Source organism: Phyllostomus discolor, chromosome 4 (assembly GCF_004126475.2).
Source record: "Phyllostomus discolor isolate MPI-MPIP mPhyDis1 chromosome 4, mPhyDis1.pri.v3, whole genome shotgun sequence".
Taxonomy (NCBI): domain Eukaryota; kingdom Metazoa; phylum Chordata; class Mammalia; order Chiroptera; family Phyllostomidae; genus Phyllostomus; species Phyllostomus discolor.
The window spans coordinates 131,080,405-131,095,196 of NC_040906.2; the positions used below are offsets into that span (position 1 = coordinate 131,080,405).

The window sequence follows — 14,792 nt, forward strand, 5'->3', positions numbered from 1 at the left end:
TGTAATGTGTTACATTATATTTTGTTTAAGTAATGAGGAGCTAAAACATGCCTGTACTTTTCCTAGTTCCCTAATAATCACATTGGCATGTTTGCTTCCCATATTGTGGAAGACTTAAATGGGTCTGGGTTTCAAGGTACTCTTTCACTTATGATTACCTCCCATCTGCTACACATTAAAGAAAGCAGAGGGTAGCACTGAAGCAGCTGGACTCCCATCTCTTGGTAATGCAGAAGGTGGCCGATGTTCAGAAAAAGTTCAAAACTAAGAAATAAAAAAGAAGGATTACTTCATGTTCTTTTAATATTCTACTAGAGTATTGTCCAGTGGGCCTGCTTAAGCATTATGAAATTTTCTAGAAGAAAGGATTTTTATTTGACTCACTATTTACCATTGAATAGGCCCATCTCTGTGAAGTTATGGATAAATTGCAGATTTTTGTCTTATGAAGATGAGTACCTATTGGTAGAAAAGACCCCACCCCCCGCACCATTACATTTTATTCTTTTGTAGGATACTAACCAATTTTGTCTCTAACCTAGCAATCTTATTTCAACATTCATTCAGTGACTATATATGCCCAGTCTCTTGAATTCTCATTGAACCAGCTTTACCATCATGCTGGTTCCTTTATTAATGAGATAAATCTTTGGTATGTGTTCATTATACACCTGTATAAAAGTCAGGTTTATAATTTGTTGAAAATTAACCTAAGATACTTTGCTTGAGTTATCTTGCCAGGACCCTAAGAAGATAGTCTTTTGTCCAGAGGTAAGTATAGATTTTGGTGGCCTAAAACTTATATAATTCTTGGTCCCTTTATAACAAAAATGATTTGAAAGTACATATACAAAATATATATACAAATGAATATTAATTTAGAACACAAAGAAATAAATGAATTACAAGGAAACTTGGATATTTGGTGTGTTTCTCTGAAATCTCTTTAGGCTCTTCATAGGAAATGCTTACAAGAAAATGCTTACTGACTGCAACCTGGTTTCCCTTTTGAAAGAGAATTTTAACAATCCACTGCAATGCCTAGCAAGCTCCAGTTTTCAGAAAAACAAAGGTTGGGGTCTCTTAAGTTTCATTAGCTTCAGAGTAAACCAGCTCTGCTTCTGGGTGAGGGGACACTAGCAGATAAGGAGTTGTGAAGTAAAGGGCCAGGAGAAAGACACCAGAGAACATTTCCCCCCTCAGACAACTGGGTCCTGTAATAATAACCCTTTGTGTGGGGCATGGTGAAGACTCATTCATGAGCCAAGAGATCCAGCACTGAGTTTGTGTTGCAGAGAGAGCATATAGAACCAATATGATACCTGTTAATAAGAAAGCCTTTGGATCTCTTTCGACCAAATCCCTCCTGCCCCAAGAGAGCCCTAAATCTGGAGAAACTAGAAGCAGAAGAGGGGTAGAAAGGCATCAGGAAGAACACATGACTTTACTTGTCAAGTTCTTGAACTGGACATCTACCCAACACAGTAAAGGATTGCTGATTGCTAAACTGGGTATGAGATAGAAGCTTTAACTGGAGTAGGTTGAACTAGATGCTTTTACTCTGTGAACACAAAGAGAAGCCTGTGGAACCTGCATGATATTCCATTAAGGGAAAGTAAAGAGTGATCCAACAAAGCATGTTTGGTACCAATGACAGAAGAAACAGAAAACCTTTTATATTTGCACCCCATAAAGTTTAAACTTTTAATGAATGGAATCCATTGATAAATGCCTTAAATGCCTAGTTAATTAATGTGAGAGAAATGTGAAAAACCACATATACTTCTAAGTTTTTACTTGAAACCTAGTTAGATATTTTCCCTTCCTTCCTCATTTCTACTGGAGGGGCCGCCTACAGTTGAGATGTTTGAATGCCCGATGGCAAACTTTCACAGCTGAGAATAATCTAACTAAATACAAAGGAGCCCTGTAATACAGGAGACACTTAAATCCCAGTAAAATTTCAAGGATGTTGACTGGAGACAGAAAGTGTAGCAACCATGATAAAGGTTAAACATTTGAAGATGTTATTAGTCTAAATATGGTGGTGAGAAATTGATCTGGAATAGGTTCCTTTTTCCCTAGGTATTTAGAAGACTACACTCACCTGCTGAGCTAGATTATGGGTAATCTGACCTAGATACAGAAAAAGAACTAAAAGATCTCAGTAGGTGGTGACTAAGTACATGCCACTGTGAAATGACAATGAAGACAAGTGAATATTTTGTAGAGGATTGCCACTCATGGCAGAGCAGATGGAAAAGCTAAGACACAATGCCCTAATTTTTTGTACTCTGTAATAATTGTTGCCATTGCAGTTTTGAATTCAATTTATGGTTCCTACCTCATTTCAAATTGCTAAATGATTTGAAAACTAATTTCGGAAGTCATGAAAAATGACCTTTTGTTAATGTCAAAAATATGTCTATAGAATTAGATAATAGGGAAAATGGATTGAAAGAAAAGAATGAAAGAAACTACCTTTTACTTCTATTCAGACACTGAGAATAATGAAAGTTTCCTGATGTTAAGACATATATACTTTGTTTTGAAATTGCTAGTTACAGTTAATTTTATGTGTCAACTTGACTAGGCTATGGGATGCCCAGATAGCTGTTTAAACATTATTTCTGGGTGTATCTGTGGGTATTTCCAGAAGAAATTAGTATTTGAATTGGTCGACTGAGTAAAGCAGATGGCCCATCCTGATGTGGGTGAGCATCTTCCAATCCCTCAAGGGTCTGAATAGAAGAAAAAGTAGAGCTAGGTTGAATTTGCTCTCTGCCTGACTGTTGAGCTGTGGTGTCAGTCTTCTCTTGCTATTAATGCTCCTGGTTCTCAGGCCTTCAGATTGAGATTGAAATCTCCACCAGTCTTTCCTGGGTCTCCAGCTTGTAGGTGGCAGGTGGTGGGACTTCCTATTCTCCATAATTGTGTGAGCCAATACTTTATAATATCTGTATCTATCTATCTGTCTGTGTGTCTGTCTATCTATATAGTCATCTAGCCAGCTAGCTACATTGCTTAATATGGAAAATTTAAATTGAATCAGATTTTCTTGGTCAATTGACCAAATAGAACTATTTTATCCTTCCATTGCCCCAGTTCAGTAGTCTGCAAACTGTGGTCCTTAAGCCAAACCCTGACAGTCACCTGTTTTTGTAAAGAAAGTTGGAACACAGTCACATATCTTTAAGGTCTACTTTGGTGTTCCAAGAGCAGAGTTGAATAGTTGAGATACCAAGTCTAAAATGTTTGCTACCTGACCCTTTACAAGAAAGTTTGCTAACCCATGTCCAGGTACATGGAGGATTGCAATGGCTGGTGATGAATCAAAGCTATGAGAACAATTAGAGGCACAGAAAGCACATTCACTCACATGTGGTATTACTGACTTTTAATGCATGACAAAATACATTAATGTACACTTAGCTCCTGGTAAAATTCAGACGAAATCTGAAATTCATGTCTCAATAATCAATGACTACAATGTCAGTGACATTAGTTTTCAGGGCAGTGGTTATATAGGGTATATTCCCAAACCTGATGCCCCTTTTTAATTATTGTTTAACATATTTTAAAACATCTGGCACAGAAAGGAGAAAGTGATTTAAAATAATATCTGTTTAATTTGCTAACCTTCCTATGCCCTTTTGGAAACAGCTTGTTCAAAGTCCACAGAGATTAAGATACTCAGAATAACCCTTCTGTATCACTTTCTAAACTGAATTTCACTACATGCAATTTGGATTTCTCTGAAATAAGCAACCACAGGGGTTTGAAAATTCTAGCACAGATTTATAACGAAATGAAAAAGATTGGATACTGCCCAGAAATGTGAGATGGTACTCAAAGCAGAATGACATTTGCTCAGTAAAGCTGCTACAGTAATACTTTCCCTCAATAGCTTTCCATGAAATTTGACTTCTTGTAAGCAGATTACCTTCATTGACAATGTAGGGACAGCACTTAATAACAGTGAATTATATCAACCAAGCTACTAAAATTAGTAATGATTTTGTTTATAAATAGCTAGGTAACTGTATTTCACTTTGTGAACCATAAAGTGTAGCTTTGTGCATTGACCCCCTGTTAACTTACCATCTTACTCTTGTTTAGAGGATGACTTTTTAAGGGTTTTCTCTTAAACCACTATTATTCTTTACATGTTATTCTTTATAGTTGGGGAGAGTGGGCATGAGTTCACAGGGGATATGAATTAGAATGTTCAAGTGCATGTGTGGATTGAAAAATTTTGCTTCTCTTAAGGTTCTTATATGGGAGGGTGCCCCAAACAACCAGAATTTATTTTATTTATTAAAAAATTGGCTATTTATTCTTACATGTTTAAAATTCAGTCCCCTTCAAAGTACTCTCCATTTGCTACAATACACCTATGGAGACATTTTTTCCATTACTCAGAACAGTTTTGAACTCATCAATTTTGATGCCTTTTAGGCTTCTGCCATTTTTTATTTTACCTCTTCCACATTGGCAAAACATTTCCCTCTGAGGACTTTTCATCCAGGGAAACAAAAAAAAAGTTGCTTGGGGTGAGATTGGGTGAATAGGAAGGCGAGTGGAGGTCATATTGTTTTTTGGTCAAAAACTGCTGAACACTCTGCGGTGTGGGCAGATGTGCTTATAAATCACCTGTCATGAAATAGGCAAACATGTTGAAAGATTCTTCAAAAAAAGTTCACTGAAGACAAATGAAGCCTTTCACAACAATGCCAACTGGTACACCGATACAGATGGGTTTCCAGAACATTCACCTAGCAGGGGAAGCCTATGTTACAAGGAGCCTGCCCTTCAGAAGACAATTCTGTTTTTTGGGGGGTCCCCCCTTGTATACCTCATTAGGAGGCATTCCCTAACTTGTAGATGAAAGTCTGTAGACTAAAATGATTAAGCTGTTATGAGAAATTAGCTTTGCATTTTAAATAAAAGCATCATGCATGCCTACTATGGTATTAAAACATTAGTGTCACTTTATCTTGAGATAGGAAATCAGAGAGGGAAAAGAGCTTTCTTCTTATCTTTGTAATAATGATTTTTTTATTCTCAACAAAGATGGCCTATTATTTTGAAAATAAAATAATAAAACTGTAAACCTAAAAAGAATTCCAACAGGTCACTTTGGCCATTGCCTTTGAATTCAGAAAAACTGAATATTAATATATCTCATTTAAATTGCTGTACTCTTTTGAAAGCTGTCTTGCATCCAATATCCCATTTGGGGAAAACAGGAAAAGAGAGGATGGGAGTTTAGAAGTCTGCCTGGCTTGGCTCAGGAGTGAGATCAAGTCAGATGGCATCACAAGATGCAAAGATTGAGAAGGGTTGGAAGAGAGCTTGGAAGATTTTGGAGAGATCCCTTTTGTGATGTGGCAGCATAAAGAGGAAAAGCAGCCTTTGACTTTAGACAATAATACACGTGGCAAGTGAGTTATCAAATGCATTAAGTCAGTTCAGATTCTTTGTCAAAGTCAGGATGGGGCTCAGTAGCACAAAGGATATCTAGGTTCCTTGGTTAGAACACTTTATACCACTCACTGTAGTTTAAGTATCAGTATGTGTCTGCTGGGGGCCAGGAGTTGGTCATGATGGTGGTTCTTCGTGATCTACTTCTTTGCTCTGCATTCTTCTTGAACACCTCCTTTGGTCTGAGGCTGCTAATGGCCTCAGTGGGAGTTCCCTGGCAGTACATATCTGGTTCTCTTTTTGGGTTACAGCATAGAGTGGTGGAGTGTTCTACATATGGTTGGGTATTGGTATTTTACACAGACTGGGAAGAAGTGACAGATAACATTTTCATCCTGGTGATCTTCTCTGTGGCCCCTTGGCTATCTGAGCTCTTGTACTGAACTTTTGGTCCCATTCATGATGGCTCCACCCTCATGACCTGATATTGCCTCCCAGAAGCCTCACCACTAAAAATCATCACATTGGAGATTAGGGTTTCAACATATGAATTGTGGGGGATGTAAATATTCAGTCCAGAGCACCTACCTTGGATGGCTTCCTTCTCCTTACTTTTTATTTCTTTTTAATCACTCTGCTACTCATTCTGCTCCCTTCCTACAAAATACGAATGCAGTTTTTCTAAAAATGTTTCCTTGCCCTGCTTTTTCTTTTCTTTTCTTTTCTTTTCTTTTCTTTTCTTTTCTTTCCTTTCCTTTCCTTTTCTTTTCTTTTCTTTTCTTTTTTTTCTCTTCCTTTCAGTAATTATATAGTTGAGCCTTAAGGTCTGCATAGTTGACCTCAGATCTGTGTGTTTGCCCCGACCATTGTTAACATGTGGGTATACCTATTTGGATGGTTATCTGACTTTTGAAGACAGAAGGCCCAGACTGAACTCATACTCTTCCCTCTTCTTCCTGCAATTATTCAAGCATTCTTGTTACCAGATTCAAAACCCAACAATCATTCTTTGCATCTTCCCTTGATTTCCTGCTTTTGATAAATTTTTCAGTCCTGTCCCTATGATCCCTCTGGAATGTCTGTTTTTGTTGTTGTTGTACTGGCACTGGCTAACTGCAATGTACTGTGGTTTTGGCATGCCCAGAGACATGCTGGAATGGAAGTCATAGTTGCCAGGTACCAGCATGTCCTATGTACAATAATGCAAGGGGTAATTCATGGGACTTAAGTTCTGGTGATGAAGATAGAAATCATGTTGTTCATAGAATATGAAGAAGCATTTTATTTGTAGGGTATGTAGCTGGCAAGTGGCTATCTTTAGCTCCTCGCTGCTTGTTGGCTGGAGGCTACCCTCAATGCTTTGTCATATGGACCTTCCCAGAATTGCTACATGGTTTATCGAAATCAGCGTGACAGAGTGTCCTTCCAAGCTGCAGCTCACAATCCTATGTAACCTAATCATGGAAGTAAGTGACACCCCATCACCCCAATCTCTTCATTATTTTGTTGGCTAAAAGTAAACTACTGGTCCCATCTACACTGAAGTTAGAGGGGAACATACAAGGCTTGAATGGCAGGAGAGGAGATGATGGGGGTTATGATAGAATCTGTTGACCATATATAGGAGGGAAGGAAACACAATTCTTGTCACTTCTGTAATTCCATCAATGGTAAAGCCTCATTGACAATATTTATTAAGGTTAAATGTCAAATATTTCAGGCATTAGAAAGTCAGAAGTTTTTTTCCCTGTTTATTCACTTACTAGGCAAAGATGCAAGTTTTTCTACAGGGTTTTGAAGGTTGTCTTGCTGGATAACTTCTGCATTATTATTTTAAAAATAATTGCTATCAATGGGTTCATTATAAAGCGGAATGCTCATTAAGTAAAGCCCTGATTTTGTTTCCTTCAGAAAAGTGACTGTGGCCAAGGAAGTTACCTTCACTCTTAGCCTCAAAATCTACTCTCTTTTAAAGTCCTTTAAAACTATATCTGTTATACTTTCTCTATATAAGGTAGGTCTATAATGCTGTTGTTGTTTTACAAATGTGTAAATCAAGTCACAGACTCAGACACAGTTAATCAGGAGCAAAGGTTTTAGATGCCCTAAGAGTTGCTCTCTTTCTTTTTCACTAAACCATGCTTTTTATTCAAATTTATTATAGTCAGCCTGTGACTATCTGATAAATATATCCCCTTGGCTTTATCATGCTTGTCAGTTCCTCTGTTCCTTGTCTTTGCCATTTGGTTCTCTCTCTCTCTTATCATTTTCTATTCCAGTGATTACTTTCAGTGCCCATCTCTGCCTTCCATTTTGTACCCTACTTTTTTAAATAGAATTTTTCTGTTTCACACACTATGCATATAGGTATTTACTTTTATGAAGTCATTAATGACTTGATAGCTTTCTTCTTAGAATCACTGAAGTGAATTAATTAAGATATTTCCTGTGAGATTTGGTCAATTTTCCTTGACTTGAATTATTATAATCTGTACAAGTTTCTGCTTCCACTCTGTCACTACTGTAGACCTGAAAAAAGATTTCTCAGAGGACTGAAGAAATCTGGGAATATGTTCTACCCTGTCCAAATGAGACACCTTCAGGGTCAAGTCACTTAAGACATTTGAGTGGAGCAGAGAATAATTTTAATTAAGAGCTTAAGCTTATAAGCACAATAAATCTTTTCTTTCAGGAGAAAAAATGTACATAGGATTGTAAATAAAAAGAATAAATAGATATAGGTACTTTTTCTCTACCTGTAATTTTAGAGATATAAGCAGATATTTTTAAGATGAAGCAAAAACAAACAATAAAATTAATACATCAAAAGCATTATCAATGAATAATAATCTCTCATTCATAATTCTTAAAAGCAGAACAGTTTGGTAAACTTTTACTTGGATCCATTTAAAATTGTCAAAATTAGGTTCACTTACCTAGTTATGTTCAGAGGTCAGGAATTCCTTGCCATTGAAGCACAATATTTACATTTCCATGAGCAAACAAGTGTCTACCACATGTGTGCATCAACTAGATAATGCATGCAAACACTTGGATGTTCCAAACCTACCTTTCTATCACCCAGATGAGAGTGCTGCTGGTTTTGTTGTTTGAAGAATTTGGAGTCATGCAATACAGGTTGGAGATCAGGAGGCTAACACTCACCTAATGCAGGTGCCATTGTTGTGACATTGATGATGAGCACACCAAGGGGCATGACAGTTCTCAATGTTCTTTCCATGCAGTGCTTCCTCACTGATGAAGTATTCTTTGTGGTTTACCTGAAGCTCTCCAATGCAGCCTTTGAGCCCATAAATAGGGCCAGCCTTCTTATGGGTCTTAACATTTTCAGGAACATGGCCAAGGAACATTGACTCAAAATGTACCTGTAGAAAAAAATAACATTAAAAATCTTCTTATAAGGTGTTGTTAAATTAGAGGAGAAAGGCATAGGATATTTTGTTCTGCAATTGCATGTTTTAATGTGTTCTGTGTTAAACAAGTTTCAATTGTTGGCTAGATTTGTCAAACCTACTAGGTGGTAAGATAAGTTACTTTAGAAAGTAACAAAATCCCTTTGTACTAAAAGGGCTCTTATTTTATATTTCTTTTGTATCTCTCACAATAGCTAATACATTTTAGTACAAAAAAGGGGGCATTTGATAAAACTTGCTGATTGATTACTTTGAAATGTGTTTCTGAACTCAAGTGTTTGCATTTCAATGTGAACATTATGAAATAAATAATAAATGATAAACAAAATGAAAACTTCTTGTTTAATTATTGTTAGATATTGAATGTACCGCCCAACTATTCATTCATATGTTGAAGTCTTAATCTCCAGTACCTCATAATGTGACCTTATTTGGAACTAGAACTTGTACTCATTGACCAGAATGATGATATGATCACTTGCATGATGTAAATTGCTACTAAATCTCTCCTTTCTAACCCCTCAGCAACATATATAAATTAAACTTTTATCATTTAGATGTACATTAAATGCAGCTTTCCTCAAGAGGAACCTATGAGCTACAGTTGAGGTCTGGGTGGACTGGTAACGAGGCCGTCACCTTCAGGGCTGTTGGGCACATGACAGGGAGATGGCAGCAGCATACAGGCAGTTTATGTTTCTGCTGTGCTCAAACCTACAACTCACTCAGTCCAAGCTGATGTTGAAAAGTATTTAAACCGATATTACAGACATAATAAAATGGGAAACTGTCATTGCAAGAATTAAAAAAACTAGAGCCAAATAATGAAGTTGTGACTCTGGTGGGAGGAGGGGATGGGAGATGCCCAGTGATGTCACAATATTTATACTACTGTTTTTTTTGGTGTACTGCACATTTACTTCTAGAGAATAGAAGCATGTGCAATTTTAGGACATCAAAGTCTCCATGATCAAACTAATTCTGTTACTTGAGATCTTTTTTTAGTGACCCGGTCTTTGCTCTTAAGGGAATTCTTTTTTTTTTTTTTTTTTTCTGAGTACCTCATATAGGACTCAGAGAGTCACTCAGAGGATGGCTACCTTTGGGTATAGTGGAGTGGAAGTTTCGAGGTGTATTAACAGAGTGTTCATGTGGCGTAGGAGTACACCTGTTTGTTTTCACATCCTTTTTCATATACTAGGTCCATTTGTATCAATTACTCTAACTAATCATTAGCAGGGCTCTTTATCAGCTAAGATAAGTGACTCACTGCTAAGGCAATCTGGGATCTATCATGAACCTGCATGCTCAGCGAATCCAAGGCTATGACCTTCCTCTCACTGAGGATCTCTGACATCTTCGTGTATTGATCACACACCTGGAACAGCAAACCTCTCACTGCTTTGACAAGTGTGCTGTCTTAGCACAAAACTGATAGTGGATGAAAGAATATCCTCCTCTTCTGTTAGCAGTAGGCAGATCTGAGGGAAAGTCTGTAGAGCAATCTATGATTTATTAGACCATTAAAAACCACCCAAACAATGGAAATAAATAGCTCTTGTATTTCTTCTGATCTGAGGCCCCAACTTAGTGGAGCCCTGAAAATGTCTAAAAAAGCAGCTGTCGTTGACTGCACATAGATAACTATTAAAATGGCTGACTTCCTCTCTCCCCAGACTCTCAATTATCCAAGAGCTGCCTTTTGTGTGTATAATCATTCCTAAGAAGACAAGCCTTAAAAGGAAGTCTTTTCTAATAACTCCTTGTGAATCAGACTATGGAGAATAGAGTCTGACATCAAGATATGATCTTATAAGATAAAACCACAGAGAACAGACATGGACAATCAAGGAGGAATCATCAAGATAATGACAAATGTGAACAGTGACTGAGGCGAAAGGACTCCACATTGACAAGAATGAACAAACATTCCCTTTCCTCTCCGAGTTTATTTTTAAAGGAAGAATATAGTGCTCCTTTGTAATGTGTGGGAATAAAATAGGGAAATAAGCAAAAGGGAATAAATTTTTTAAAACTGAGGAGTGAGGGAAAGATGGATAAGAAGCAGCTTTAATCTCTTTTCTGCCTTGTCTTAAATTTAGATAGCAGGGTACTACATGCACTTCTGTTATAATGTCTCAATTAAATGTTTACTTTTGTTTTATATTCTTGAATCGGTCTAAAGTTAAATAACTTTTTTGTGTTAATAAAATTATAGGAAGTTAACTGCAAATGTATTTTTTTGGTTAAGATTAACTATCAGAGTATACTTGTCTTTATCCAAGTATACAATGACAAAGTTGAAATGAACTGAGTTTTATTTAGTGTGAGTGCAGATTTTTAAAATATTACTTGAATTATATGCAGATAAATTTAAAACCAGAGACATGAGTCTTGGAATAAAGATGAATAAGAGATTTTGGGTAAAGTGTTTAGGAAGAGGATGTATTTAGATAACTTTTCACATGTGATTTAAGTCTTAAATTCTTTAAGACTGTTTAGAGACATTAAATGAAAGGGAATTAAAAGGCAGAAAGAGAATTTATTCCTTTGCTGTTAGTATCTCTCCCCTCCTCCATAACATGATAATCATGAGCATATAGTTTCTTTTATGTTAATTTATGTCCCCCTTTAAAGCTGGGCCTCCACCCTTTGTCATCTTGGGGTTTTCTGAGTCTATAGCAGCAACTTGCAAATAGGAGGTTTGACACAAATTTGTGTATGACCTGATTTATGAAACCTAATCCTGCTTTTCTTCAGTCTCTTACTTGGCTTTTAGGCCTCTTCTCCTACATTATGCTGCCTTAGAAACTTGCTAGTTTGACAGATTCAGCATATGGGAAGTCCCTACTGAATACTATCCAGGAAGGAGTATTAACATGCTTTTAATTCTAACATATCTCTCTACACATATATAGCACAGGTTATAGGGTGGTGCTTATATGGAAGTTTTTTGAGTTACATATGAGATTAATATCAAGTATGTTACACAAAGAGTTATTTTTTTAATTTGATAAATATCAGTGAAATCCTAATTGGTCCCATACTTCACAGTTAAACCTTTGTTCCTTAAGGCTTCCTAGGCTAAAGAATGTTCTCAAATAATATCTTCTCACCTGTAAAAGAAAGAACTGAACTTTAGTGAAGTAATCAATAAATTTAGTTGTTACCCTGTGAGCACATGGATATGTAGAAGTGGAGATACAAAAGAAGGATGTGAAATTATTCTTGTCTATAAGAAAGTTAAATGTAACCTGGAGAAATAAATCATAAAGAAATTAAAGTCAGAAAATAGCAGCTTTCTGGTTAGCAAGATAGCAGAATAGGAAGCCCCAGATATTCCTCCCTTTTCTCATGTAGACACTGATTCAGCAATACAGAGACAGAGACTCTTTGTGAGAAATGTGTAGATTCCATTGAGAGGCACTTGCACCTTAGGCCACTGTGAAACCAGCTGTATTGAGGCCAACAGGAAATGCGCGTTACTCACTCACCATAGCCCTCCTCTAGGTTCAGTGGGGCATGATTGAGAGAAGACTCCCAGCTTCCAGGTTATCTCTGGGGGAAATAGAAAACTGAAACATACATTTTTGTGTAGACTTTCCAGGGACTAGGTGCTGTCTTATCTGAATCTCAGTGTTGACGAGAAAGAGTGCCAGGTTGGGGCCAGTGAGAGGGGTGAAGGTTCAGATTAGCGTGTATTCATTCACTCAGGATAGTTTCTCCCCCCACCTCAGTGGGAGAGAGTAGGTAACCCCCCTCCCCAACTTCTGACTTCTCCCTGGGGATGGAAACAGTTGGGACATGTATCCAAAATTACAGCTTTTCAGGGGGCAGCCTGAAGAATGAGTTTCTGTCTCCTCTGTCTTGGAGTAGTGACAAGACCTGACATACACTAGATTGCTGATAACAAAGGAGAACTAGATGATGTCCTGCTGCTCCAGAGGCCCCGTGATGCAAAACACAGAAACTGATTCAGTTTGGTGGCTTCTTCCTGGGGCCGGGGTGGGGGTGGGCAGAGGAGAGCAGGGCATGCTTTTAACATTTTGGATTTTCAGCAGGTTTCTGAGAGACTGGTTCTTATTTTGCCTGTCTTGGAGCTCCAATGAGACCCAGCATTGTCTATACATCCAGGGGCTGCTGAGAACAAAAGAAAACTAGGCAGTTTGTGGCACCTCTAGAGAACCTGCTGTACTGCAGACAGACAGTAGAGGAAGCAAAGACCACAAGCACTCCAAAGAGACACTGGCAAATTCATATAACAGAGTTTTCACACACAAGTCAGAGAATACACATCAATAGAAAAGGTTTAAGAGTATGAGACATTTAAAAAAAAGAAAGAAAGGTTTGAAAGGGTATCAGAATCTGGCTAAGGTGATTAATGTGGGTTCTTTCCTATACAAAGCCATTCCATAAAGAGTGGGAGAGATGCCTGTTTTTTCAAATGTGTGAATCCTACCACAAAGTGACAAGGCACAGGGAGATCAGGAAAACATAGCCCAATCAAAGGAACAAAATAAATCTCCAGAAACCAGCCCCAAAGAAATGGAGGTATATATATATGAATGACCTGACAACAAATTGAAAATAACTGTCATAAAGCAGCTCAATGGGCTCAGGAAAATGAATCATGAAGAAAATGAGAACATAAACAGAGATATAGAAAATGTAGAAACGAAGCAGAAATTTTGGAGCACAAGATAGAAAACTGAATTAAAAAAAATCACCAGAAGAGTTCAGAAGAAGACTTGATCAAGCAGTAAAAGGAAGCACCAAACTCAAAGACAGGTAATTTTAAATGATCCAGTTAAAGAAGCAAAAGGAAAAAAAAGATTAAAAAAGGAGTAACCATAACCTAAGTGATTTGTGATACATCATCAAATGGACAAATATATGCATTATGATAGTCCAGAAGTATAAGAGAGAGGGATAAAGGGCAATAAATCTTATTTGATGATATAATGGCCCAAAACTTTCCATATCTGTGAGAGAAAATGGACATTCAGATTCAAGACCCAAAGCACTAAAACAAGAATAAATATAAAGAGGTCTATACCAAGACACATTATAATCTATTTAAAAATCTCTATTATAATGAGCAGAGTCAGAGGTAGACATTTTTTTTAACAGTTTGTTAAAGTTCATGACTTAAAATTAGGTGGGTTCAGCTCACAAAATCCTCAGTGCTTAAATCTTTATTCCACAAATTTCCACCAGCCTCTCATTGTAACAAAAGAGGAAAAGGGAGTAGCAAAAGGTATATTCACAACAAACAAATGGAGGCTGGCTCCAGGGGGCTATGATAAACCATAACTCCAGGACAGGGGTCTAGTCTGCCAGATTTCGTGACAGACAGCCTTCATGAGGGGGATTAAAAGGAGCTTTGGAGTTAACTCACTTTAGAAGCCATCAGTGATTTGCTGAGACTTCAGAGCACTTGAGTTGGGATGAACACAAGAAGGCAGAGTGTTGTAAAAAAAACTTTACAGAACCTAAGCACATTGTCTCTTTAGCACCTTAAAACTACCCAAATTCTTTTCAATTTAAATCACAAGTTCTATTCCCATGTGTTGGTCTTTGTGTGTACTTGCATATTACCTGGGACATTCTGATCAGTATCTCATTCAGTCAACCTAAAGTATAAGGGGACTGATTTGTCACAAGGGCTACAGATACAACATATTTATCATTTTTGACAACAAAAGGGTATTTATTGAACATTTGTTGAATTCTGTGGATTAAATATATGGTCCAACGATAACTATGATACTAGTATATTGTGTGTTATTTATAATAAAATATGAGCTTTTAATATAAAAATGGATAACTAAAATCACACTGAATACTTCACATTAGATTTTTTTATACGCAACGATCAGTGTTTTACGTATTATCCACTATTTGAATATTTTATGTCATGAATCTAAAAATGTG

The 14,792-nt window shown here is 37.1% G+C and overlaps 1 protein-coding gene across 1 annotated transcript in view; it reads right to left on the reverse strand.

Annotated features, from left to right (window-relative positions):
* LOC118500231 (protein eyes shut homolog) overlaps positions 1–14,792 on the reverse strand; it is a 271,851-nt gene that overhangs the window by 191,881 nt on the left and 65,178 nt on the right. The window contains exon 4 of the mRNA XM_036024309.1: positions 8,590–8,810. Coding sequence (XP_035880202.1) covers positions 8,590–8,810 — 221 coding nt within the window. The remainder of the gene's footprint in view (positions 1–8,589; positions 8,811–14,792) is intronic.